The sequence below is a fragment of the Canis lupus genome, chromosome 3 (genome assembly GCF_011100685.1).
Source record: "Canis lupus familiaris isolate Mischka breed German Shepherd chromosome 3, alternate assembly UU_Cfam_GSD_1.0, whole genome shotgun sequence".
NCBI classification, from domain to species: domain Eukaryota; kingdom Metazoa; phylum Chordata; class Mammalia; order Carnivora; family Canidae; genus Canis; species Canis lupus.
This window is the reverse complement of record NC_049224.1, coordinates 59,047,958-59,075,553: the sequence shown is the minus strand read 5'-3', so window position 1 is coordinate 59,075,553 and position 27,596 is coordinate 59,047,958. Positions and strand designations below refer to the sequence as shown.

At 51.4% G+C, this 27,596-nt stretch overlaps 1 protein-coding gene across 3 annotated transcripts in view; it reads left to right on the top strand.

Moving 5' to 3' along the window:
* PPP2R2C (protein phosphatase 2 regulatory subunit Bgamma) overlaps positions 1–27,596 on the top strand; it is a 133,573-nt gene that overhangs the window by 57,172 nt on the left and 48,805 nt on the right. For all 3 annotated transcript variants that reach the window (XM_038533058.1, XM_038533059.1, XM_038533057.1), the window contains exons 2-3: positions 24,437–24,534; positions 26,618–26,783. In XM_038533058.1, coding sequence (XP_038388986.1) covers positions 24,437–24,534; positions 26,618–26,783 — 264 coding nt within the window. The remainder of the gene's footprint in view (positions 1–24,436; positions 24,535–26,617; positions 26,784–27,596) is intronic.

Genomic DNA, 27,596 nt, shown 5'->3' with positions numbered 1-27,596 from the left:
TCATCAAACAGATGCCAAAAGAAAGAAAGGAAGAGTGTTGCAGATCCATCTGCTCAAATTAGAGGGCTGAGCACCTGGCACCCACTGGCCAGTTTTCCACGAAGCTGTGAGGCCACACAGGATGGGGGCTTTGTGGTGTGAGTGCCCTGGGATCCTTTTGGGGACCCTGAGACAGTGACATTCCTGACTGGCTCTGGCCCCTTGAACTGGACCCAAGGCAGCCACCCCTGATCTGTCCTATCCTCTCTTTACCCACCAACCTCTGCAACCCTTGCCCTTGGGATTTCTCACAGTGTGACACACAGACTTCCTGTGACAGATGTACTCAGGGGCTGGTTTAAGACACAGCTTCCCAGGTCCCACCCAGACTGGGGACAGGGCCAAGGAATCTGCATTCTTAAGCACCACGGAAGTCATCATGCCCTGGTCTGGATTATTCATGTTCTTGTGGCCTTGGCTTATGCGTCCTGCAACCCCTAGGAAGCCTTACACCTGCTGAACTCACAGCCCACTACTGTTCGTGGGCCTACTGGTGGGGGGGCAAGGTGATTGGCTCAGCTCTTTCAGCAGCCTGATGATTGGCTGCTTTCAAGGGGGTGTGTCTGCCCCTTGATCCAATCCGCTGAGGGCAGCGTGGAGGCATAGTCATGCTGCAGAGAACCACTAGGTAGCTGGTGGCAGGTAAGGGGTTGACCCTAAATGATCTCATGTCAAGATTCTTAATTTTTACTATGTCTACCAAGACCTTTTTTATAATTAATGCCACACATAGAGGTTCTGGGGGCTAAAACGTGGGCACGTGTCTTGCAGGCCCACCACAGTGAAACATTAGTGTTTGTACAAATGAAAATGTGAGGAGGTTGGGGCACCTGGGTGGCTCAGTGGTTGAGCGTCTGCCTTTGGCTCAGGTCATGATCCCGGGGTGCTGGGATTGAGTCCCACATCGGTCTCCCTGCAGGGAGCCTGCTTCTCCCTCTGCTTATGTCTCTGCCTCTTTCTCTGTGTCTCTCATGAATAAAAAAATAAAATCTTAAAAAAAAAAAAGAAAATGTGAGGAGGCTGAGACGTGGTTTTCTTTTTCTAGGCTGCAGAATGCCTGCAGCAACGGTGGGCTGTAGGAAAGGCACACTAACCCAGCACATCTGCCAGTGCCGGGGACAAGTGCTGGTTCATGTTGGCTGGGCTTTAAACCGTTTTGGCCAGGACTGGGCAGGAGTTAATAGATAAGTAAGTCATTTGCATGCAGAAAGACAAGGATGCCTTACATTGCTCAAAAGTAGATATGGTGATACCTGTCCCATGCTCTGAATAGGGCCGAGCTCAGTACAAGCACTTAATAAATGCTACATCTCATCATTGCAATGGTGATTATCATGATTGTATATTTATATCCATATCATACACCTTTATATTACTATTGAGGATGATAATCGATGAACTAGAGAAGAGGCCCCTGCCAAGGTACAAAACAAAGAATTAAGCTGAGTCTGTAAGTCACCAAATGGGTTTTGGTGACAAAAGCCTTTCTTTATGAGCTCTCCTGGCTCCTTGGTGATGCCATTACCCTTGGTCATGCTTGTTCACAGCTCACTTTATATGCCCATCCTTTTTGTATATGATCATCAGGATGGCACTAATTTGGGTTTGCAAATGAGATTTTGTGATGTTGTCATGTCAGCATCTGGATTCAAGATGGGATGCTTCCCAGACCCAGACCCTCCGGTGTAGCCTAGGAGCAGGCCTAGCCCCTCCCACTATCTAATCACCCCCAGGAGCCTGGGGGATTTGCTAATGGGCCCAGGAAACCATAAACAGTAATGAAAGAGCTTGTGTTACTGCGGGCATGGGGTTGCCCTTCCCCGTCATTGCAGTGGGGATCTTTCTTCTGCCTTTGAGCTGGATGTGAAAGTTCTTTCTCCCTTTTCTCCCTTTGTCCCTGCACTCCTTACCACCCCCACTTGCCCATTTATTCATCCATTTATTTGTTCAGGAAACCATTGTCAAGTGCCCACTTAGAGCCAGTTTCCAATGCTGTCTTTCCTGTTTGCAACAGAGGATGTAGGAGGTGGCCGGGCTCCTGTGGGATGGGAAAGAAGGGCTGTGGGGTCTTCAAAGAGCAGCCCGGCCAACCTTACCCAGGTCTTCTACTTGGGAGCCCTGTGACCTTGGGAGAGTCCTGTAACTCCTCTCATTTGGGGGCAACTAATAGAATAGCAGTTGTCTTACAAAGCAGCTTTGAGAATTGAAGGAGGTGGCGGAAATGACCCCACACACACCTGGCATGGGGCAGTGAAGGCAGTGAGGACTCTGATGCTTCTGTAGTGCTCATTTTGTGCCAGAGGCTCTTCTGAGAATTTCATACCCATGAACCCATCTAGTTTTCCCCATAGCTTCCTGCCTCTCCACACACGGGGTCCCCCACTCACCCATGCTGCACATCAGGCCCTCCGCTGCAATTACCTGGTACCCCGAACCTCCCCCCCACCGCCCCACAATTTTGGTACCTACTTGCCCTCAGGCCTGATGCAGCCCCTGCTCCCCGAGGTGCTCCAGCCTCCCCGGCAGAGCCTGACAGATACAGATTCTTGGCCCCCTCAACTCAGAAATATCAGGGCCCATCATCTCCTTACGGGCTCCCTGGGAGATTATGATGCATCTGCAGGTTGATAACTTGCCCCGTAGGGAACTGAAGGTTATGCTCTCATGTCTCAGCTCCTTTGTCTTTGGATGGCCAGCTGCCCAGGTGCTTCACAGGTAACATTGCAAACACTCAGCCAGACGCAGGAAGTGAACAGAACAAATGCACCTTGAATCTGCAAAGTGCTTTGTGGTCGGGCAAGGTCATCAGGGGCAGCACTTCCCCGTGGACCTGGATGGTTCTGGTTGGACAGGCTGGAAGCATCTACTTCCAGTGGCTGCTTTCCTGGCTGTGGAAGAGCAAGTTCCACATGCAGTTTCGGGGCACCTTGTGTGTGCCAGTGCCTCGTCTGACTTGGGAGCGAGAGGTGGTTGGGTGTTGGTGCCACAGAGAAACTTGAACTTCAGGGAGATGGAGGCATGGGGGAGGGGACCCACAACACCTCCCATTTTTCAAGGTTGCTCTCCAGAGGCCTGCTACAGAGCCCAGAACTGGGGAGCAACCCAACTTCTTGGCTCAGGAAGGAAATTTCCACAGTCCCTCTTCAAAGACTCCAGATCCTCCCAGGGAGACAAGCTCTGAGCACCTCCAGGAGGGAGTTGGGACACTGCAGTTGGTTCTAGTCCCAGCTCTGACAATTGGCCCTGCCATTTAACCCCTCTGCACCCCAGCTCCCCCATCTGAGAAATGGATATAGGAATAAATACCTTAGAGGAGGTGTGGGAGGGTCAGTGGCGTGGTGCACATGCATTCCCAAGGCCATGGCAGGAGCTTCACTCATCACAGTCAAGGTGTTAACCAGTGAGGATGTGCACTCCTGGGAGGCCCACGTGGGCCTGACCTCTCTGCTCCAGCGCAGCAGGTGGTCGGTCACTGTCAGCTGACCAGAACTAAGCTAAAAGGGACAAGGATAGGCAGTTTGGAAGGGAGGCCCTGGGAGTCACTGAGTGGGGGTGGCTGCAGAGGCCAGGGCTCAGCCCAGGATCTGGGTGGGACATGGGGTCTGAGGGAGACTCCAGGTAGGCCTGGGGGGACCGCTCTGCTCCTGGAGCATAGGGTGGCTCTGGCCTCAGACTGGCTATGTGAGTCCAGGCAGGTCCCTCCACACTTCTGGGTCTCCTTTGCTCATCTTTACAATAGCAGCATGACAGTTCCGCCCCACCCCCGGGTTGTCGGGAGACACAGAGGCACACCTGAGTGTCATGAGCACAGTGCACCCCAACTTGACAACTTGACACCCGCCTCATCATCAACCGTGGTGTACAGATGAGGATGCCAAGGCACAGAGATGTTGAGTAACTGGCCCAAGTAACTGGCTCCCATGAGCATCCGGGGTCAACCAGGAGCTGTGGTTGCCACTCAGAAGTCATGGCACCTGCTGTTCCTGTCTTGGTGACTCTCAAAGGGGAGTGACATGCAGAGATTCCAATGGGAGGCCCAAGATCCACCTCCCTGCCCCTCGCCTCCCCTCCTCCTCCCGCCCTGCCAGAATCACTGCCTCCTCTATTTAGAGTAAGTTTTGTGCCTGATGGAGTGCCAGATTTAGCAAAGATAAAGACTGCCCAATTAAATTTGATTTTGGAGAACAATTTTTTTAGGACGCATATGTCCCCTATAATATTTGGGATATGCTTATGGTAAAAAATGATTGGTGGTTTATGTGAAGGTCAGATTTAATTGGTTGTCATGTCTCAATGTGGCAACTCCCATCCCTCTATATGTTGGGAAGTTGTAGAGTTGCAGAATTTCTAATTTCCTGATTCTCCAGCTACCACTACCCACTTCACAGATGACCAGACTGAGACCCTGAGAGGCCGAGCGCCGGAGCCAAGGTTGAACAGCGAGGCGCTGGCAGGCTTGGGAGGGAGCTGGGGCTTTCTGGTGCTCCTCTGTCCCCTCACCGTCACAGGGTAGAATGGCAGAGGTAGCAGTTCATATGTCTAACCCCCAGGACTAAATCTCCCCGCCAGGGGAAGAGGTTCGGGGCTCAGAGAGCAGGTCAGCACGTTCCCTGAGTGGTGTCCCTGCCGGCTTCCTGCCAGCCCGGCCCAGCCAGCGGCCACCTGCTCTGTCCTGCATCTCTGATAAACTCTACACACTTGGAAACAGAGTTGTGATTTCAGCATAGTTTCATTTGTCTTATATATTTTTTAATTAAGTAAAACACCAGGAAGTGGCTGGAGGGGAGGAGGGAAGGAGGGGAGGGAGTCATTCTTCCCATTCTTGTGTTCAGACCAGTTCCCAACGCAGACTCTGCCCCGGTCCTGCGTTTCTGCCTCTGAGGCTCTGACCCCTCAGATGAACAATCTGCCCATTTAAGCAAGACAGAATTGCTCTGGGACCCCGCTTCTTTTTAATACCTCGTGCTGCCAGCGATGTCCCGGTGGACTTAATCACCCCGCAGACGGTGGGGACGCGCGTCCTGCCGAGCTCAGTAATTGAGACCCTCAGACAGCTCTGTGGTTCTAATTAGCCCAGACTGGCTCCTTCTGGCTCCGGTAGAGTTTACAGCTTCTCTGCCTCCAGATTTACCAGCTGGTCCTAGAAGCTGTGAGTTAGTCACGCGACAGCAAGAGGATGCACAGATTTCCTGACTCAGTTGGTCTTTCTCAGCAGGCCAGTCAGAGCCTCGCAGAGAGGTGGCTCTTGAGGACCCCGTCTACCTCCCCTCTCTGCTGGCCCCTTCACAGGGTGGGTGCTCCAGCCGTGCGTGTGCATGCCCCTGGCCACCTGGAATGCCTCCCCAGCAGCCTTGTTTCTGCTCATACTGACCTTATGAGACCCAGCTTCTGCACCACCTCCCCCAGGAAGCCATTTCTGATTGCCCTTGCTGGGCCCTCACAGTCCCCAGGTCTCTCTCCTTTAAAGCACTGGCCACACCACATGGTGTTTGTTTAGCTCTCTGACTCCTTGAGGAGACTGGGAGCTCATGAGACCAGGGCCTCCATGTCTGAATTCCTACATCGTGTGGTGGCACAGCATGTGTCTGCTGTAATGAAGGAGGGGGAAAGGAAGAGAGGGAGAGGGAAGGAGAGAAAGAAGGAAGGAAAGGAGGGCAGGTAGTACTGTGTCCATTTTGTAGATGAGAACACTGAGGATACATGACTGGGAATGGGCAGAGCCAAGCACCGCACCACTCCTACTTTCCATCTTAGGTCTAAAATAGCAAAGAAGAGTGTCTTTTTGCTTTGGTGAAACAGGAATGGTTTAAAGAAAAAGCCACAGGTGAAGTGCAAAGTGCAGAGGACTTGGGGTCAGGCAGGACCTTGAACAGGGCACTTCAGCCTTCCAGTGTGGCTTCTCTCCTGCCTAAAGTGGAGACCGCAATCCTCACTCACCTCCTGGGTTGCTGGTGGGTCAGAGGAGACAGTCAGAACAGGGAAAACCGGCCCAGGCAGTGTTCTAAGAGTGTCCTCCCCACAGCCCCATGAGGAACTTGACACCCGCCTCATCATCAACCCTGGTGTACAGATGAGGACACCAAGGCACAGAGATGTTGAGTAACTGGCCCAAAGTCACACAGCCAGTGCATGACAGAGTCAGGATCTGAACCTGAATCTTCTGGCTGTGATACTGGTGCCACTGATTGTGCTGCTCCACTGCCTCCAGTATGTAAGCTTCCATTATTGTTTCTGGCTGCTGGGGGTGCTTAAGTGGCAGGCACCGTTATCACCATGCCAACACACTCTGCAGTAACCTCCCCTGCTGTGTCCAAGTGGGAGACTCCCCTCCTAGACTCTGCTGTTTGTTCAGCAGGAAGAGTTGGCTCGGGCTTGTTCCTGTCTTGCTCATAATTTTCCTCTGTGAGCTCACAGCCAGGACACTTTGGAGCTGACCTGTGGCCCCTGGAGCCACTTGGATAAAGTATGACAATGGAAGGCAGTTGGGCTCATGGATGCTACATGCAAGCCCGGCTCCGGGGCATCTCAGACCAGGATGCACTAGGGTATAGGGCTCTGAGTTGCGTGGAGTCCCATGCTTCTGTTCCATGCATGGCCTTGTCCTTGGTCTCTGGAAGGCCAAGTAACTGACTCATTGTTGTCTGAACTCACGGGGATCAGTGAGATTGCTATTACAGACATTGTGCATAACGACTCGCGGGCAAGCTTGCGCAGAAATATTAACAATATACAGCAGAGGAAGGCTTTCGGAAGGCTGGAAATACTCAGAAGTGCCTTCCTTAAGCATTGGCCGAAGTGTCCATCTCTGAAACTGCAACCTTGCTGTCAGCTGGGTCCAGGGGATGGAGAGAAGTGTTGTCAACCTCACCGGTTTTTTTCTAGGACAGGCGAGCTGAATGGTGTGCTAACATTTCCAATAGGATTCATGACTCAAATGTTGAATACAATTTCAGATTTAGTCTCATAATCTGGAAGTTTTTTCTATGGCGGTGATATTTACCTTTGGCCAAGTATTGATGGTAGCATCCAGCCATGCACCATTTTGGCTAAATGTGTAGTGGACACACTGCTGCTTTTGGCAGAATGTCTCTGTGAGCTGAGATCATTTTATCCCCCTTGAGATGTTCTCTTGGTGCCTCCCGGCTGAGCTTCCCTCCCTCACTGCCTTGACCACAGCAACCTCGTGAGCAGAGGCAGGGCATCATAAGGGACGAGAGCCGCAAGCCTGCTGGTGCGAGCTTTGGCGCAATTCTGGGATGTGTGCTGTCAGGATCTCATTGGCTCACCTTCATGTCTCCTCTCGGCTCTGGGCGTCTTGTGACAAATGGCACCAGCCTAGGAGCATGGGAGGGTCCTTGATGGACCAAAGAGCTCTAAGAGCTAAGGAATGTTGCGTGGATTAGTAGACACATTAATAGATCAAACACCCAAATTACCTACCATGCTTTTAGGGTGGTGGTTGCCAACCTTTTAGGTGTCAGGAACCCTTTACGCTCTTAAAAATTATTGTGGATTCCCTAAAAGCTTCTGTGTATGTGGGCTATTGCCCTCGATATTTATCATATTAGAAATTAAAATTGAGACACTTAAAAAGATTTATGTATCTATTTATTTAAAAATCAAAAAAAGTCCATTATATGTTAACATAAATAATCTTTTTTTCCCCCTCTGGAAAAGTCCCTTTTTCCAAAACCAAAAAGCATTCACGAGAAGAGTAGCATTTTTGTAAACCTCTTTAATGTCTGGCTTAATAGATGACAGCAGGGTCCTCACACCTGCTTCTGCATTCAGCCTGTTTGGATCTGTCGTCTGGTTAAAGTGGGAGAACATCCAGCCTCGTGCAAATACGTAGCTGGAAGACGCATGACCCCCATGAGCATCCGGGGGTCCTTGGAAGCTCTGAGGACTGCTGATATAGGTGATGGATGAAGCCCAAAGAGAAAGCATAACTCACCCCCCCCCACCCCCACTACCCCAGGTTACTTCATCCATGGATAGGGAAGCTCAGAATCTTAGAGCCCTGACAGTATCCAGAAAATACTGGCTTGACCTGAGAACCCCAGCCAAGACTCCCGTGCTTTGGCTCTACTGTCCCCAGCAGTTATATCCAGCTGTAGACTTCTATCATCCGGCTGGACTGGACATTTCTGGTGGAAGCCTGCATTTGACGCTGGATCAGCTGCTCACAAGTTTTCAAGCTTCACTGCTATGTTGCCCACCCCACCCCCTAACATCGCATCAAAATGGTCCTGACTGCCTTCACTGGCTGGTCCAAGCCTCAGCACCTGAGAACGCCCTGGTAAAGCCACCATCTGTGGAGGGGGGCACACCTTGGGTTTCTCTCAGGGTCAGCTCAGGCTCTTCACGTGGGCTTCTGGCTTCCCGTTGGCTGCTGATGAGCTCCGTGTGCCTGGGGAAGCAGGATGATTATTAATTAATTCAACGTGCAATTACTAAGATTTTACTGAGTGCCTGGCACAATGCATTTCTCATGCCCAGGCCAGGGTGGGTCAGACCTCCTTGGACAAATCGAGATGAATTAGCAACTTGATAAATATGAATGATCTCAGTTGATGAAAAATGAACCAAATGATTGTTTCCCTTAATGTAATTACTCGGGTGGTTGGCTTGCCTATGGAGCCCTGAGAGTATTAAATCAGCACTTGCTGGAGGCTTCAGAACATGGTAGGTGCCTGCTGTGGTGGCTTCCTTTTCCCCTTTGATGCAAACAAAAACTTAAAAACAGTGTTATTAAGCGCTATACACTGGATCTGCTTAGGTGCAGAGTCTCACCGTTCTAACAGCTGTATACACTTAGGAAATGGCCGGCTTAGGATTCGGAACATTTCCATCACCCTCAAAAGTTTCCTTGTTCTCTTGTGCAGTCTGTCCTGGACCGTGCCCAGTGTCCTGGCCACCACTGATTTGCCTTGTGGCACTGCGTATCAGTTTGCTTTTTCTGGAGCTTCGTATACATGGACCACATAGTCTTTTGTCTGGCTTCTTTCGCTGGGCATAATTATTCTGGGATTCACCCCTGTTGTTGCATGTATCACTGGCATGTCCATCTTTATTGCCGAGCAGCATCCCACCGTATGGACACACCACAGTTTCTTTCTGCATTCACCTGTTGATGGATATTCGATCACTTCCGGTTTTGAGCTGCTGTGCATAACGTTGCTATGAACATGTATGTGCAAGTCTCTGTGTCCATGGGCTTTGTTATTCTGTGGTGACAAGAAATGGTTGGGTCATATGAGCGACATATGCTGAGCTCTGTAAGAAACTGGCCAGCTGTTGGGGTTCGTATCATTGTGCCTCCCTGCCAGCAATGAAGATTTCCAGTTGTGTGACATCCTCACCAACTTGGATCTGGGTGGGGAGGGACAGAGGGAGAGAGAGAGTCTTAAGCAGACTCCATGCTCAGCGCAGAGCCTCATGACCCTGAGATCATGACCTGAGCAGAAATCAAGAGTTGGATGGCTAACCAATTGAGCTACTCAGGCACCCCTCTCATTGGGATTTTTTTAAATGATTTTATTTATTAGGGAGAGCATGAGAAGGGGGAGGGTCAGAGGAAGAGGGAGAAGCAGATGCTCTGCTGAGCAGGGAGCCTGATGCTGGACTCGATCCTGGGACCCGGGGATCATGACCTGTGCCAAAGGGCAGGTCTGAGCTGACTTTACTGACTGAGCCACTCTGGTGCCCTCTCATTGGGATTTAAATGTGCATTTCCCTGGTGACCGGTGATGTTGAGTTTCATATATTTACTGACCATTCATATATTTTGCTTTAAGAAGTATCTGATCAGGGGCACCTGGGTGGCTCATTGGTTGAGCGTCTGCCTTCGGCTTAGGGTGTGATCCCAGAGTCCTGGGATCAAGTCCCACATTGGGCTCTCCTCGAGGAGCCTGCTTTTCCCTCTGCCTATGTCTCTGCTTCTCTGTGTGTGTGTGTGTCTCTCATGAATAAATAAATAAAATCTTTTAAAAAAACATATCTGATCAGATCTTTTACCCATGTTTAAGTGGTTCACAGTCTTATTACTGAGTTATACAAAGTCAAGTCTGTGCACACTCTAGATGCAGGTGGTTTGTCTGATATATGTATTGTGGATATTATCTCTCATTCCATGGCTTGCCTTTTTGTTCTTATTAATGGCTTCTTTCAAAGAGCCAAATTTTAAATTTCGGTAAAGTACAATTTATTCATTTTTTCCCGTCATTCACGCTTATGTCTTGCCTAAGAAATCAAAGCTGCAAGGATTTTCTCCTTTTTTTTCTCTCCTATCTTTTCATCTAGTTTTTTGTAGTTTTAGCTTTTATATTTAGGTCTGTGCCTTAATCCAGTGTCATTTTGTACATGACAACAAGTAAGGGTTGATGTTATTTTTTTTTCCCATACGTTTATTTATGTATTGGGAAGACCATCCTTTCTTCATCGAATTGCCTGGGCACCTTTGGATTTGTGGATCTATTTCTGACTTCATTCTCTTGTTGTGTAGGTGTGTCCTTGAATCAATATCACACTGTCTGATTACTGTGATTTTATAGGAAGTCTTGAAATCAGGTTGGGTAGGGCCTCCAACTTGGCTCTTGTTCTGTAAAACTGTTTTGGCTGCTCTAGACCCTGATCTAACATGAACACATGTTCACTCATTTAATCCTTAATGCCCCCTGAGGCAGATGTGACTATTTAGCCCATTCTACAGTGTTTGCAGCTGGAAGGAGTGTGGGTGTCCTGGGAGTCTGGCTGTCTTCCATGGGTGCCCTGGTCCTGGCGTCCGTGATGCTGGGCTGGGAGGGTGTCTGTGATGTGGGCTTGGAGGCTGGGGTGAGGGTCCTGCTAACTTAGACATGGAGCTTCCAGGGGCTGTTCTGCCCTCGCAGGGCCACGGTGGGGCTGCGAGAGGCATCTTGCTTGGAGGCTAAAGGCTGGGACTGGGGCTAGATTTGGGACCCACATAGGCGTGGATGTGGGGGACTCTGCCCAGGGTGTGGCACACCTGTCTTGTGTCAGAAATTTTGTGCTCAGCCCTGGTTATTAAGTTTTTGGGGATTTTGCAAGCCAGTTGTTAAACTGTGAGTGGTTTGAAGTCTCAGGCTCAGCAAACACACAAATCAGGGTGGTTGCTTCTGTTCGCCCCTAACTCCCTAAAGAGCCAGTGGTCAACCATTTACCAGCACAGCAGGACCTCATCCCCAAGGAGCCTCAGTTTCCCCATCTGTAAGTGGGGGAAAGAGTAATGCTACCCCAAAAGGCCATCACAGCCATTAAGTCAGGTCATAGGTGCGAAGTGCTGGCAGTGATCGTGATGCCAGATTTATTTTTTTTCATCTTTTTTTAAAATTCATTTATTTATGATAGTCACAGAGAGAGAGAGAGAGAGAGGCAGAGACACAGGCAGAGGGAGAAGCAGGCTCCATGCATCAGGAGCCCGATGTGGGATTCGATCCCGGGTCTCCAGGATCGCGCCCTGGGCCAAAGGCAGGCGCTAAACCGCTGTGCCACCCAGGGATCCCCTGTGATGCCAGATTCAAGTCACCATGCTGACCCCACAGCTGGCACCCACACAGCGTTTCCTGGATACAATGTGCTTGAGCCTAGGTTTACCTACATGGAAATGGTAGAATGGCCCAAAGCCCCAGAGCTGCAATGGGGTTAATGCACCATGTGGGTAGGGTTCCTGGCCACTGTCCGGCACCTGGTGGCTCTTAGTGAGTCAGATCCCCCAGGACCCAGGTTCCACCAGGGTTCCTGGACAGACCACAATGGGGATGTCTCCTTGTCCATGGCCTTGGTATTCCAAACAGAATGGCCCTGCCAGCAGCATCACCCAGTCAGCCTCGAGGCCTGGAGAGAGGAACCCCAGGGAAGCCAGGACTCCTTCCTACCAAGGAGTAGGGCAGGGAGCCTTGTGTCCTGAGGATGCTCCTTGCCAGTGAACAAGGTCCCATGGAGGACCAGCAGCAGCAGCAAAATCAGGTACACTCCCTGCTGGCCTTTGCCAGCAGCATCCCACTTCATAGGCACAGTCATGCTCATTTTACAGATGAGGAAAGTGAACCTCTGGACATTGAGCTGCCAGTGGTCCTCAGCCACTGCAGAGCTAGAGCCCATCTGCTGCCAAGGCCATGCCCTCACCTCACTCTCCTCCAACTGTGGGGCACCCCTGATCTCAGGGCTGCAATGGGTATTCCAGCCCCTGTTGTGGGGGTATCCAGGCACTGCCTACACCCTAGCCACACCTTAGCAGGAAAGCACTGTCATCCCACACTGGACCAGGCACCCAAGGGTGGGCCACAGGGCCCTCCCAAGAGGAAGGGGAAGAATGTGTACAGCAAGCATTGTTAGGTGCCTGTTAGGTGCACTGCTGGATTCCTATTGCCTAGCGTGAGGTCTGGCACTTAGTTGGTGGTCAGTAAGTATTCAGTGAATAAACGAATGGTCCCATTTGGGGAAATACAGAAACTCCAGGCTGGCTAAGGGGTTGGGTTTGTGTTGAGAGGGAGAGAGAGAGAGAGGCAGGAGAAGGCAATGGGGAGCCACAGAAGATTTTAAGGAGGGTCATGGTGTGACAGGGTTTCAGCTTCACAAAAGACTCTCTGACCTGGCTGGGCAAAGGCAGGAAACTAATCTTCCAGGAGAGAAGAAGCAATGGCTGGGACCAGGGCAGAGGTGGGAGAGGCGGGCAGAGGGGATGGCCGGCTGTGCCAGCCATGACCTCAGCGCCCAAGCCCTGTGCCCAGCCCTGGAGCAGAGCAGACACAGGTCTGGCAAAGGGATTGGTGGACACGCTGATGTGATGAGGCCCGAAGGGTGTCCTTGTCATCGGGCCATTTGGCCCTGGTTGCCCATCTGCCAGCAGGAGTCAGAGGGACTGGCTGCATCCTGAGCAGCGAAGCCGGGGCCTACAGGCCCCAGGTGCTGGGAGGCCCTGGCCAGCTGGCCCAGCCTGACACTAGTGGTCAGTCTAGGTCAGCACCGGGCCTCCATCCTCCCTTCCACAGCACACTGTCATCCCGGCCCGAGAAAGCACATTGCCATTTCCAGAGCCCTCTAGCATGGGCAGCTCATACCATGACCATTACCATTACACAGTGGGGGGACTGAGACTCAGTGGGGCTCATAGCCAGGTCCCCCAACAGCAAATTCAGCACATCTCAACTCCCCCACCCATGTATTAATTCTTCCCCTATGCCCTTTCTTGCAGCATCCAGATTGTTCTGTTGGTCTGTATGCATAATAACAATGTTCTACTGATTGCAGCTCAATTTTGAGGAGTTTCTTGTCAGGCACCTTTGTATATGTATCTTCAAGTCTGCACAACCAGCCCTGAGAGATGATAGCATGATACCCACTGTGCATGATAGCATGTACCTCGAGGAGCTGAGGCTCAGACAGCCCCAGTGAACTGAGACTCTCTCTCTCACTCCCAAACCTCCCAGCACTTCACCAGTGGCTCACACATCTTGGCACATCACAGAAACTGTCAAAAGGGAAACTCCAGGCACCAGCGATTCTGATCCACTGGATCTGGGAAGGGCCCTGGGTCTGGACAGGATGCTAGGAATCTTCAACTTTAGGAGAGAACCCAGGTGACCGAGCTGTGGGATTTTCCTGGAGCTTATGCTGTGAGGAAGCAGACAGGGAGCAGGTGGTCTGCTCTGGGTCCCTTTCACCCTGCCCCTGTCCCGAGGCCAGCTGCTGGCCCCAGGCCTCCTGGCCACCTTCTGGGACCATTGGGGTCGGATTGAGGGATGATGCCTGGGGCTCTGTTGGAGTCGGATCTGAGGCATTGCCCCTGCTCTGAGCACAAGCTGACCTGGCCCAAAATCAAACCCGGTGGCCTGACCAGGTCCTGCTGACCATAGGCAAGTCCACCGCTGTCCCCACCCTCCCCCAAGGCCATCTGCCTCTGTGCCGGCCAGGCCAACGGCTACCCGGCAGGCGCCCATCTGGCCTGGCAGGGAGAACTGGCAGCCACAGCCCCTGCCCCTTGGGGAGCACCCATGGAAGAAGCAGCACTCTTCTCCCTTCACTGTGGCTTCCACAGCAGCCCTTTTACCAGCAGAGCTAAGTGCTGCATGGGTCAGGGGCCTCAGGGTGCAGGGACACTCACGGGTTCCCAGCTGCCACTCAAACATTCTGGGGCCTGAGTTTCTGCTTAAAAGGAATAGGACTTGTTCTAGAGAGCATCCTGATCACAGTGAAGTATTTCTCAGCCGAGAAAGGACCGAGCGCTGGCCTACGCTACATGTGGATGAACGTCGAGAACACACAGGGTAAAGAGGTCAGACACAGGAGGCCCCAAACTGTCGAAGTGCAGTCCCCAGAGAAGGGACTTTGCGCCCCTGAAAGAGCTCATCTCCCTCAGTGAGAGACATACACAAAGGTAGCAGCAGCCATTAATCCTTGTCGCATCGAGGTGCCCCAGCCCAAAATGCTCTGCAGTTTCTGTCACTTGAAATCAAATCCCAAGTCCCCCTGGCCTGCCTCACCCAGGAACCTCACCCAGACTGCCACTCTGATCTCACATCCTGCCCTTGTCACCTTCACACACACACTTCCCTCCTTGCTGATCTGCAGACCAAGCTGACCCCTCCTACCTCTCAGGGCCTTTGCATGTGCTGCCCTTTCCCCCCAATACCTGTGTGGCTCCCTCCCTGGTTTCTTTCAGGTCTCTCCTGAAATGCCCCTCCTCCAGGAAGTCTTCCCTGACTTCCCCAGCTAAAATAGTACCTCCCACCGCTTCCATCCCCTTTACTTTTCATCTTAGCTCCTCCCCTGTCCCCAGAAAAGTGACACATATGTATACAAACATCTGCTTACTCTTTGTGTCCTTCACTAGAGTGAGCTTCCTGCAGGGAGTGTACACTGCAGAGCTCCCCATGTATGGAACACTGCTTGGGATACAGTAGGTACTCAGTTACTATTCTTTCTTTAAATTGAAAACTTTTTTGGGACATGGGGTGGCTCAGCAGTTGGGTGTCTGCCTTTGGCCCGGGGCGTGATCCCGGAGTCCTGGGATCGGGTCCCGCGTTGGGCTCCCTGCATGGAGCCTACTTCTGTCTCTGCCTCTCTCTCTGTGTCTCTCATGAATAAATAAACAAAATTAAATTAAAAATTGAAAACTTTTTTGGCATCCCTGGGTGGGCCTGAATAAGTTAAATTTCTTATTGTAAAATATACACAAGATAAATGTACCATTTTAAGCATTTTTAAAAAGATTTTATTTATTCATGAGAGACAGAGGCAGAGACACAGGCAGAGGGAGAAGTAGGCTCCCTGTGGTAGCCCGATGTGGGACTCGATCCCAGGACCCGGTGATCATGACCTGAGCCAAAGGCAGATGTTCAACCATAACACCCAGGTGTCCCCCATTTTAAGCATCTTTAAACGTACAACTCAGTGGCATTAACTGCATTTATTAAAAAAAAAAACTACACTTATTGTGCCCTGTAACCAACCCCACTGTTCATTTCTAGAACTTTTTCATTGTCCTAAACAGAAACTCTGTGCTTTTTTTTTTTTTGTCTTTTATCCCACAGTCTGCATTAAAAACACCAAATTCTAGCCAACATGTTCCCTTTAAACAAGAACTTGGATGGGGCAGTGCCTCAATGGTCACCCTTGGGGAGCTGAGTAGCCTCTTGTCACATATGCAGTAATGGTGCAGAAGCCAAATCAGACTGGGCATGTCCCCTTCTGCACCCCCACAGCAGCCTGCTCATGCTGGAGGCCGACAGTGGGGCAGGGGAAGGGGCTGGAGGGTCTTGTGGCTTCTGCTGCTACCCGCCCCCCATGGCAGGGCCACCAGGGAGACAGGCCGCCTCCTACTTCTGGTGGCTTTGTCCGCTCTGGATGGACCTGGCAAGTGGACACAGCTACCTGTTTTTCTCGTGGGTCCTTCCCCAGCTGTTCTGGAAGTTTCCTGCCAAACATTTTCTCACAGAACCCTTGACCCAGGCAATCACAGCTGTACGTCAGGTGGCTTTCCTCGGCTTCTGGGTGCAGTGGCCTCCCCCTCCTGCATCTTCCTTGCCCTTCTGGAAAGCCAGCAGACAGGCTAAGATGACCAAGGCCAGCTGTCTGCTGTCCCCAGGAAGCACATGGGCACAAGCCATTGTGTCCCCAGCATAGCCAAACCCCAACCCCTGGCTTTCCCAGCCTCGGGCCTGGGTCCCCTCCCCTACTGTCAGGAGGCGTGCTTTGGAGCTCTGCAAAGCCCAAAGAAGGAAGGTATGAGTGGGACCCTCCCCTCAGCACCTGCGTTCTCCCAGCAAATGTCTTCACCCACCCCCCACTCCCATCTCTGACCCCTGTAAACGTCTTGAGAAATGCCAGGCTGGGAGTCAAATGCAAGGACTGTGAAGCCACCTGCCTGAGAGTGAGTCCTGGCCCCATACACAACAGGTGGGCAGGTTTTGGAAAGTTATTAATCCACTCTCTGCCTCGGTTTCTTCATCTGTACAATGGGGACGATGGCATCACTCCTGGGAAGTACCAGAGGGTTAACTGTTACTCTGAGCTGCTCTGGTCCCAGGGCTCAGAGTCCTAGAGCCACACACGGCTGGGTTCTCAGAACTCCTGCTCCCTTTGCTGCCCTGATCCCTGTCATATTGGGCTACTTGGAAGTCCGATGACATTATCCCTGTTATGGAGGAAACTGAGTCTCAGGGGAGAGACTTGCTTTGGGTCACAGGTCAGTGCACAAAGAAGCCTTGAGCCCGACTCTGGTCTTAGAGCCTCTTGTCCTGTTGCCTCCCACTGCCTCGCATCCCCAGGGCCATCACAGGCCACCATGACCCGAAGGAACCGGGTGTCAGCATGGAGGGCTCTGTGGCTCCCCCAGAGATTGGACACTTGGGCTGAGACCTAGAGAATGATCAGAGCTGTCCAGGTGAGCCGGGAAGGGACAGCACTGTGGTCAGAGGCCCCTTGGCAGGGGACGGAGTGTGCACCCACATGAAAATCTAGCGAATAGTTGAGAGCTTGTCCTGATCAGGAAAGTCTTCCCTCTTCAATGACTGCCTCACCTCCAAAAGCAGGCAATCTGCAGAGCAGAGCTGGATGGGGGACCATTCTTTGTTTTAAAGACACTGTGATGCAGCTCTGCCTGGCACCCCCTCTGGTAAGAAACCTTCACAGAGCTCAGTGGCTTTGAACAATAAGCATTTATTTTTTCTGTGGGTCAACTGGGTGTTCTTGCATGTTGGCTGTGCTCACTCCCACATCGGTGGTAGTTTGGTCAGGAAGGCGTCTCTGCTGGTCTTTGCAGGCCGTCTCCCATGTTTGGGGACCAACTGGCTGTAGGCTGGCCCAGGATGGCCTCAGCTGCGGTGGCTCATCCCTGCTGCACTTGCCTGTCATCCTCCGGCAGGCTGGCCTAGGGTTTCGTGGTGGAGCAGGGGGTCCTTATGAAAGAATGCAGCAGCCACAGGGCCTTGTGAGGCCTGGGCTTAGAACCAGCCCCTCTCGTGTCCACCCTATTCTGCTGGCCAAAGCAGGTGACAGGCTCGTGTGGGGTCAAGCATGGGAAACAGGCTCTGCCTTTGGATGGGAAAAGCTGCAGAGTCACACCATAGCAGGTGTGGATCCAGGAAGCCACTCCTCCTGGCTCCTCCAGACCCTGTCGAATCCTGCTGCTCCCCATCCTGAAGTTCCCTCCCCTCCGGCCACATCTTCACCTCCTGCGTGTGGCTCCCTGGACCCTGGATTCCCTTGACAATGTGGCCCCCTCCTCCTAGGGGAGCCCAGAGAAGATACTGGGGAAGCCCCCTCACCATGTCCTGTCCCGGGCTGGTGCCCGCTGCCAGGCCGCCTCTCTCTCACTGAGCTGCCTTCCACGGCAGGCAGACTCCCCTCCCCTCCTCTTTCTGCCTGCACCTCCCACCTCATCAGCCTGATGCCTCTGACAATACTAATTAAAGGCAATGCTCCCATCAGAAGGCTCAGGCTGGGCTTCCCGAGGCCCCCCTCTGCAGTGAGCCCCGACATCTGATGGATCATTAATGGTGTCAGCAGCACTTACAGTGATGGACGGTGAAGGACGAGCAGGGAAGAGGCCCCCCCAACCAAGCATCTTAATCTCCCTGTTGCATTTTCAGGCTTTTGCCAGAGTTTCCAGGGAACTTCCCAGTCCAGGCATAAACCCTAGGAGAACTGTGACTGGGCAGGGATACATTTCCCATCCTACTAGTGCAATAGTTAGGGCTCAGATGGGGTGAGTGATTTGGGGTGGGATCATACAGCAAGCTAGTACTAGGGCTGGGACCAAAATATCTTCTTTTTGCTGTCAGCCATGGTGGGTATCCCAGAGATCACAGGCTGATCCTCCCCTCAGGCTGACCCAGCCCCCCACCCCACCCCAGCTGGAGCCACAGCCCAGGGTGTGTGCAGCCTGCGTCCTTGGGGCTGGCGTGTGCATTACCTCTTGTTTTAGTCCTATTCTCCCTCTTTATTGGTTAGGGAAGCCGAGACAGAGGACTATAGACTCAGTGGCTTAAAACTACAGGGATCCCATCCATCACAATCTGGAGGCTGGAAGACTGAGAGTTAGGTGTCAGCAGGGCTCTGCTTCCTCAGAAACCTCCAGGGAAGCATCTGTTCCAGGCTCTTCCAGCTTCTGGTGGTGGCCGACAATCCCCGACCAATCCCTGATGTTCCTCCCCTTGAAGATGCATCACATCTCTGTCCCTGTTGTCATATGGCCTTCTGATGTGTCTGTGTGTCCCTGTGTCATCACTTAGCCTTCTTATTAGGGCACCAGTCATTGGATTTGGGGCCACCATAATCCAGTATGACCACATCTTCACTTGATCATCTGGGGGTTATGACTTCATCAATTCTTTTGGGGGACACCATTCAACCCACAGCACCATCCCTGGTCCAGCTTCCAGTGTGGAACTGTCACTTGGCTGCTCATGTTGGACACCACCTTTGACCTCTCCCTAAGCCTGCCCTGGGTCACAGTGTGGCTTTCTGGTGTCCTGACCAGGCAGCTCTGGGTCTCTCCTGCCAGGGCTTCATGATGCCCAGTTCTAGGGAGTTAACTGGTGTCTCCTTCTGCCATGGTCCAAGCTGCCTCTTCCAACCCTGCCTTGCCATTTGGGGGACTCCCCAGAGCTGCAGCAGAAGGCAGAGGGGACCTCCCAAGTGAAAGAGCAGCATGGGCTTTCATGGGATTTTTCTTCACCCAAGAAAGGGTGACTGGGAGCACCCACTAGTCATGGGTGGGCTTGGCAGACCTCACTGAGTGGCTGAGCTGGGACACTGAGCTTTTAACCAGTGGCACTCTGAGGTTTTAGCCAGTGGCACCATGAGGCTCTGTGGTGTGGATGCAGGGACATGCCAGAAGTGCACACTGCAGAGGCCCTGCTGCATGTATGACTTTGGGCAAGTGTCTTGCCTCTCAGTGAATCCGTTTCCTTATCTGTAAAGAGAGAATGACAACACAGGATTGTTTTAAAGGTAGATTACAGGTCCACAGAAGAAGGCTTTAACTGAAGTATCTTCCCTTGCTTTTCATTCTTGAAGAATATTTGTAATGGATGCAGAATTGTGGCTCACAGATTTTTAAGTTCTCTTTCAGCACTTTGAACATCTTCTGGGCCCCAGAAAATCTTTTTTAAAAGATTTATTTTAGGGAGAGAGCATGCACATGCAAACGGGGGAGGGCAGAGGGAGAGGGCAAGAGAGAATCTGAAGCAGACTCCCCACTGACCATGGAGCCCCACATGGGGCTCGCTCATCCCAGGATCCTGAGGTCATGACCCACATTGAAATAAAGAGCTCTTTGCCCAACTGACTGAGTCACCCAGGTGCCCCTGGACTCCAGTATTTCTGATAAGAAATTAGCAGTCATTTGAGTCCTGGTGCCTCTGAATGTAACATGGTTTTATTCTAGCTACTTACAAAATGTTATCATTATTTTGGTCCTCAGCTGTTTAACAGTTAGGTGTGGTTTTCTTCATAGTTATCCTCTTCAGAGTTGACTGAGCTTCCTAAATGTGTGCATTGATGTCTTTTCCCATTTGGGGGAATTTTGCAGTCATTGTTCTTTGAAGTCTTTCTCCTACTTTATCATCTCTCTCTTCTTCTGGAACTCCACTTACATGTATGTTAGACAATTGATATTGACCTACAGATCCCAGAAGATCTGTTCTTTCTTCTTTAAATTTATTTTCTCTCTATTGTTCATATTGGGTAATTTGTATTGATGTATCTTCAAGTGCACTAAGTCTTTCTTCTGTCGTCTCAAATATTCTGTTAAGCAATTTAATGGTCTTCTATTGCAGATAGCGTATTTTTTAGTTACAGGATGTCTATTTGGTTATTTTCAAAATAGTTTTCTTTCTCTGTTGAAATGTCCTTTCTTTTCATTCAATGGAACAAATTTTCCTTTACATCCTTGAACATAGTTATAATATCTACTTTAAGCTTTTTCATTTGCTAATTCCAACATCCAGGGCATTTTGTGGCCAGTTTCCATCAATTATCCTTATATTAAGTATGGGTGATGTGTTCCTATTTCTTTGTGTGCCTTCATATAATTTTGGATTATATACTAAGCATTGGGAATGATAACATTGTAGAGATTCTAGACATTTATTACATCATTTTTGTAGCATTTTTGTCTTATTTTATCTTATGAACAGTTAACTTGGTTGAACTCAACTGCAGACCCCATCTCTGGGGTGATAGGCAGCAACACAAACCCCTGTTCATCTCTTTTAGCCTTAGTGGGGCTGCTGATCTGTCATGTGCATGAATGTTTTTGTGACTAAAGTTTTGGGCAGAGTTTCTGTGCTGCTTTTGGGGACCTCCCCTGGGCATCCCATTTCTGGAATTTACTTCCTCACTTTTTAGCTACTACTGGAGCTTCCCTAGCCTCTGTGACCTAGTTTATTGAGCCTTAAGAGTAGGACTTTCTACCTGAGTTTCAGCAGCTACATGCACACACAGAGGCCTGTCCTCAGAGTAAAAGCCATGAAAATGGCTCACTGGGTAAGTTTCAATTGCTAATTTTCCTGCAGATTCCACCTGCATTTGGTCCCCTCCTGTGCCTTCAGGTAGTTAGGTTTTGTTGTTTTTCTGTTCAGGATTTATAGTTGTGATTGGTGAGGGAGTTGATCCAACAGGAGCCATCAGGCTATTACCAGAAGCAAAAACTCATGTGGAGAGATTTAGAACAGAGTGCCTGGCAAATGAGCACGTAAACATGTGAGTTTTGACCACATTGCTAAGTTCCCTTCTGTGGTCAAGATGAGAAGCAACATGGACGCAGACACACCCGTAGGAAGGGGTCCACATTCAATGAGGGGCACACAGTAGACATGAGACTGTAGTTGTAGGAGAGACCACCGAACTGGGGGGCAAGGGAACTCTCTAGGAAGGCTTCCTGGAGGAGGTGGTATTGGAACTGGACATGTGTCAGACATTCCAAGATGAGAGAATAGACTTTCTGATTTCAAAGTTTTATTGATGAGAATTTTAGCTTTCAGGGGAGGCAATCTTTCCTAAGGTAAACCCTAGAAGATGCTTCCTGTTGCAATGAATAGATGTGAAACATCTACCAGCCCCAAGGCCTGAGGAAGCAATGTCATGGTCTGCTTACTCCATAAGTGTTCGTAGGATGGAACTAGCACAGTGCTGGAGGTCAAAACTTCCAAACCTGCACAGTGAAGTTGAACCACCATTCATCTTGCACACACACTTCTGAGCTAGCTACTGGGAAGTCTGTGGAAGCCAGAAGCGAGGATGAGAAGAAGCTTCAGTTTCCTATCCAATATATTTGTTAACTCATTGTTCCTCAGAGTCATAATCCTTCCTCCCTGACCCTCACACCCTAGAGCCCCTATGGAGCTTCTGACCCGGAGCAGACTCTATTATAGCCATGCTACAAAACTGAGGCTCAGAGAAGTTATGTGACCAACTCAAGGCCACCCAGCCAAGGCTCTATAGCCAGGACTCCCACCCAGGACTTCCCACCAGCTTGCAAGCAGCTCAGGAGGTTGTCCTGCTGCAGGGGCTTCCGTCTCTCCAGCTGCGGATGGAAATAATAGTGGTATCTCCCTCAGGGGCTGGAGTGAGTTTCAAAGGAGGCTACGGATGGGAAACTGACACATAAATTGTAAATTGCCTGTAGATGTTAGTGTCTGTTACTGTGGTAACCGCCCAGCATTTATGGACTGCATGCACTCTGGGTACCAGTGGTCACATTGGTATTTTAATTTAATAGCATTTTATTTTTCCATCGTAAAAATAATATAAATTATGCATACATCCAAACTCATAAAATTGTACATATTAAAGATGTGTGTATATCTATTATATCCTAATAAAGCTGTTAAAAATTACATTTGTTAAAAAAAATTACATTTGATACAGAAAATCAAGAAAAGATAGGAAAGCAGAAAAAGAAGCAAAAATATTTTATTTTGGCCATCCCAGAGCACCCTCTGCTCATGTGGTGGGTGGTCAGTTTTCAGCTTTTCTTCCTCTGCCCATTGTATTTGCTATTTAACACGGCTGTGATCACTGGTCTATATAATTAAAAACATTTTATATACAATTTTACGTCCTGCTCTCTGCCCCTTGGGGGTGCTCATAGAGGAGCAGGAACGGGCTGTCCGCCCGGGAACCCAGCAGTGTGGGGCTCTGGCTCCAGTTCATCTTTGCTGGTGGTTGGGCGGGTCGCCCCGTGGAGGACCATACGCACTCCCAGCTCTGTGCTCAGCACACGTTTACTCGCTCCCAGACCGCTGCTCTCCTTGTCTTGTTTTTCTAAGTTCAATGAAATGTGCTTTTATCTTGATCAATGAAAATATCCAGCCCATCATCCTGCTTCTAAACCACCTTCTCTCCTGTTTTCTTTTGCTGTTGGAGCTGGCAGTTACCTATGGCTCAGAAGCCCGTGCAAGCCAGAAGCTGCCTCTGAAAGGCACTAACTGGCAAAGCAAAAGGCGTTTATTGAATAGGAATGTGCAAATCAGTCAAGGGCTTGAGATGAGAAATGGTCGGGACTTTTGAGAAGCAGCAAGGGGCCCAGCCTGAGTGGAAGAGCGAGGTGGGCAGGAGGGGAGATGAGGCTGGGGGAGAGAGTGAAAAACACAAAACTCAGTGGGTTCAACAATGAACATTTTTTCTCACGCACCTGCTGATCCCGCTGATCTGGGCTGGGCTAGGCTGGGCTGCGTGAACGGGTGGGCAGGGGCCCTGCTCAGGGCTGGCATGGCTGGTGACTCAGCTGTATTCGTCCCCCTCCTCCTGGGCAGGTCCTTCTGGCAGTGGCAGGGGCTGGATGGTGGCTTGTCTGCTGGTGTCCCATAGGCCAAAGCAAATGACATGGCCAACCCCAGAGTCAGGGAGTGTGGTGGGGGTGGGGGTTGGGGTGATCGCCCAGCCTTGGATGGGAGGCAGGGCCAGGTTGTGTGCAGATACAGGAGAAGGGTAAAGGTCTGGGCTTCTGATGTGGTCTGCTCCGGGGACTGCAGACCATTCAGGTTTTAGACCACTCTGAGACCTTTGCTTTACTCCCAGGTCAAATGTAGATTTGATCTAAAGGGTTTCAGGCAGGCTTCCTCTTGCTCTGCTGGGGTTAGCTTATAGCTGGGGCAGGGAGGAAGCGAAGAGATTCTTTAGGGGGCTCTTGGAATCTTCCAGGTGAGAAGTGGGGAGATACGGGTGGAATCCGGATATAATGCAATGGCCGAGCTACTAGGATTAGATGTGGCACACAGAGAGGGAGACAGAGAAAGGGGTCAGAGAGACTCTAAGGCTTGGGTCTGAGCCAGGGGAGAATGGAGCTGCCACCACCTGAGGGGGACGCTGCCCAGAAGGGCTTTGGGAGGGAACATCATCTGGTTTGGGGGATCAGTGGAGGGTTTCGGGCAGAGCACACCGTGACTCAGGAGGCAAACCACCCTGGTGGCTGTAGGGGAATGGAGTGGGGGCAGTGATCAGAGCTGTGGTTTGTTTGAAAGTAGCTCCACTGTGCTAAACCTGGATCAGAGATCCTGGTGCCTACAGAGTCCAGGCCAGGAATGTGAAGATTACAGGGTCCCACCGATGAGGAGCCCATGGCCCTGGTGGCCTCCAGAGTAGGGCTAGTGTCAGATTTGTGGCCCGGTCACCTGGTCAGCACATAAACCCCCATGCTGCTTAGGGAAGCAAGAGAAGGAGGAAGGAGACAGAGGGAAGGTCTCTGTCCTCAGCCAGCCAGGAGGGGATGGGAAACCACCAGCCCCTCAGTAGTGCTCCTGACTCCTTGGGCCCCTGCTTCTGGATGGTGGCCCAAGGGTGCAGGCTCTGGGTAGTGGGCAGGCTCAGTTCTGTTGAGCTGCAGAGTACTGGGGTCCTAATGAGCCACACCTTCCTGTCTCTCCCCCTACAGCCGATATCATCTCTACCGTTGAGTTCAACCACACCGGAGAGCTGCTGGCCACAGGCGACAAGGGTGGCCGGGTTGTCATCTTCCAGCGGGAGCCGGAGGTGCGGCGGGACCTGGTGGTGGCGGGAGGGGGGTCACACCCAACCCAGGCCTTCGCTTGCTCTGTCCTGGACCCCAGGAATGCATTCAGGACAGGCAGGGCCACCTGCTGCCCTGGGCTAAGCCTCCAATTACTGCCCTCCACATGGGTGAGCCGGTACAGACCCGGCCAGAGGTGGGGGGACAGGAGGACTGAGTTTTCTGCAGCTGTGGGGCTGCCTTAAGGCTGGGGTTGGCCATTTGGCTCAATCCCAGGCTCACCCTCGCGAGGCTGGTTGTCCAACAGAATTCCAGGTAAGATGAGAGCAGCCTGGAACAATCCCCCCAGCGGCGCTGTTTCTGAACTGCTGCAAGAGCCTCATGACAAAAAAGCCCCTGCTGGTTGAGCACCTACTATGTGCCATAACCTTGCTATGTCCTCTACATACTTTTCTCATTTACTCTCCACTGCCCACCTCAGAAGGTGGAGACCAACACCCATTTTACAGATGAGGACACTTGGAGAAGTCCCCCCAGCTGGTGAGCAAAGATGAGGGACCGAAACCAAGACCATGTGTTCTGTTGCTTACAAACCACCCTGCCCCAGAGAGGGGACGACTCACACACCTGGGGATTAGATGCTGAAGACAGGATGGTGAAAACCAAGGAGGTGGAAGATGGGGCAGCGGGGAGGGAGAGGGAAGAGGGGTGAGGAGTGAGAAGCAAAGCAGGAAGGAGGGGATGGGGAGGGCAGGGGAGATGTTGCAGACGCATCCCTGCCCCATTCAATTCCAGAGTGCCTGTTCCTTGAGGTTTGTCCTTGAGGTCTGTCCTTAGCTGTGTGCCCCCCACCGTAACCTCCCTCACCACAACCCCGGTGGTGCCAGTAGGTGCTGTTGGCATCCTCATGCCGCAGGGGAGACCAGATCTCAGAGCGAGTGCCGTAGCTGAGCAAGGACCATAAGCCAGAAAGCGGACAGCTGAGAATGGGTTACCCAAGCACCGTCCTGTGGCCGGAGTGTGCCGATTTCACGAGAAGGACCAGGGTATAGCCCACCAGGGATTGCAAAGCCAAGCCTCCTTTTTGCAGAAAGAAATTAAATGGGAAGATGCAAGTTTCTCAACTTTGGGATTTTTCTCCTTTAATCTTTTTTCTCTATTCTGGTCCCAGTGACCTTAGTCGTAGACCATGCTCATGGCTGATAAAGGGAATTAGAGGCAACCGTACAGAACTCGAAAGCTTTCCAGAAGCAGGACAGATGTAGAAACTTAGCAATACATGCTTTTAGAAAAAAAAATAACAGGAAACTTGAGATTGTGCTTGGTTGAATGTCTCTGTTTTGCTCCCAGGCAGGTTATACATCAGGTTGAAGCTCCATATTGCCACAAACTCTGAACTTGTCTACTGTGAAAGCCCTCCCTGTGCCCACGATGGACTCACCACTGTTTTGAGGGCTCTATCAAGAGGGCCCTTGTGATTAGGAACTCTGCTGCCTAAACCTATGGAGGGGGGACGATGGTCTATCTCCAGTCTGACATTCTAGAATGTTCTGCCTCAGTGTAAAATCTGTTCTGTAACGCATGCATTCCTTGAGTCACGACCAGGTCAGACACTCAACTGGAGGAATAGGACAGAGTCTTGGCCTTGGTGTCAGACAGACCTTAGAGGGGCAAGTGGCAGCACTTAGTGGACACATGGCCTTGAGGAGGGTGGTCAGTTCACCCCCGAGTCTCCACTTTCTCATCTGTAAAATGGGGAGAATCACAGTGCCCACTGCCAACGGGCTGTGTAGATGGAACAAGATGTGGAGTGAGAAGCACTCAGCTCAGCACCCAGCACATAGTAGGTGCTCAGTAAACATGAGCCGGCCTGGTTGTTGTTGTTTTTACTCACTGGACTGAGGAGGGGACGAAGCTTGGCCACAGCCACGTGGCAAGTTATTGTTCACTTAAATTACAGAGCTTCCTCTAACCCTGGCATCGGATCCACCAGCACTTCTGGACACGGGTCTGCCAGTGGCGTCAGGCCCTCTGAGGGTTTGGTCAGGGGTGCGTACTCCCCTGCCATCCTGGAGCTCAGGCCCCCTTGTCTGGCTTCTCTTGCAGAGTAAAAATGCACCTCACAGCCAGGGCGAGTATGACGTCTACAGCACCTTCCAGAGCCACGAGCCGGAGTTTGACTATCTCAAGAGTCTGGAGATAGAGGAAAAAATCAACAAGATCAAGTGGCTTCCGCAGCAGAATGCCGCCCACTCCCTGCTGTCCACCAACGGTGAGGGGCCTGTGCGGGGGCGCTATCACCGCTGGCTGTCAAATGTTCTTTTCCAGCTCACTTATATCATGAGCATATTTCTAGGTCCTGAGAGCTCAAAAATAATATTTTGAGCAGCAAGAAGATTCCACTCAGTGACCATCCTGGGGCTTCCTCAGTCTTGGCCCACAGGGGGACATGAGGCTCGTTTGCACTGCTGCAGGTGGCTGCTCCGGGAACATCTCTGTGATTACTGTTCTTTGGGGGGTGGAAGGAGCTTTGTATTCCTGATGAAGGAGGCAAACATAACTGCTCTGGAATCCTGGAGCAGCCCCAGGTGGGGTTGTCACTCAGCTGTGTGGGCTGGGCTACGGGACAGGCGTGGGTTTAGGAGCCTGGCTGGCCACTTGACCATTCTGCCCCAGAGAGAGCGCATACACCCCCAGACCTCAGGTACTCCCCTGGCCAGACTCCTGCTATGCTGTCGCCCACCCAGCATGGCTCCCGAGGCCAGAGGCTCTGCTTCCCCCTGCTCCCTGTCCTGCATCTCTTGCCCCTGTCATCAGTGGTGAGACATCACCACCATCCTGGACAGGCTTGGACTCCATCCCTGCCTGGTGGCCTTGGTGCACTGGCTTTGCTTCCCTGAGCCTTGGTTCCCTCCTCACCTGTGTGGCAATGTGGACACAGCTCCCTGGGCTGTGATGAGGGGTCATGGGACACACTGAGCCAGCACCTGAGACCAGCCAGCCCTGCTGTGAGTCACGTGTATAAGTGTGTCAACCTCACAATGTGATGCCACCTGCCTTCCCTGACAGAGCATCTGTGAAGGCA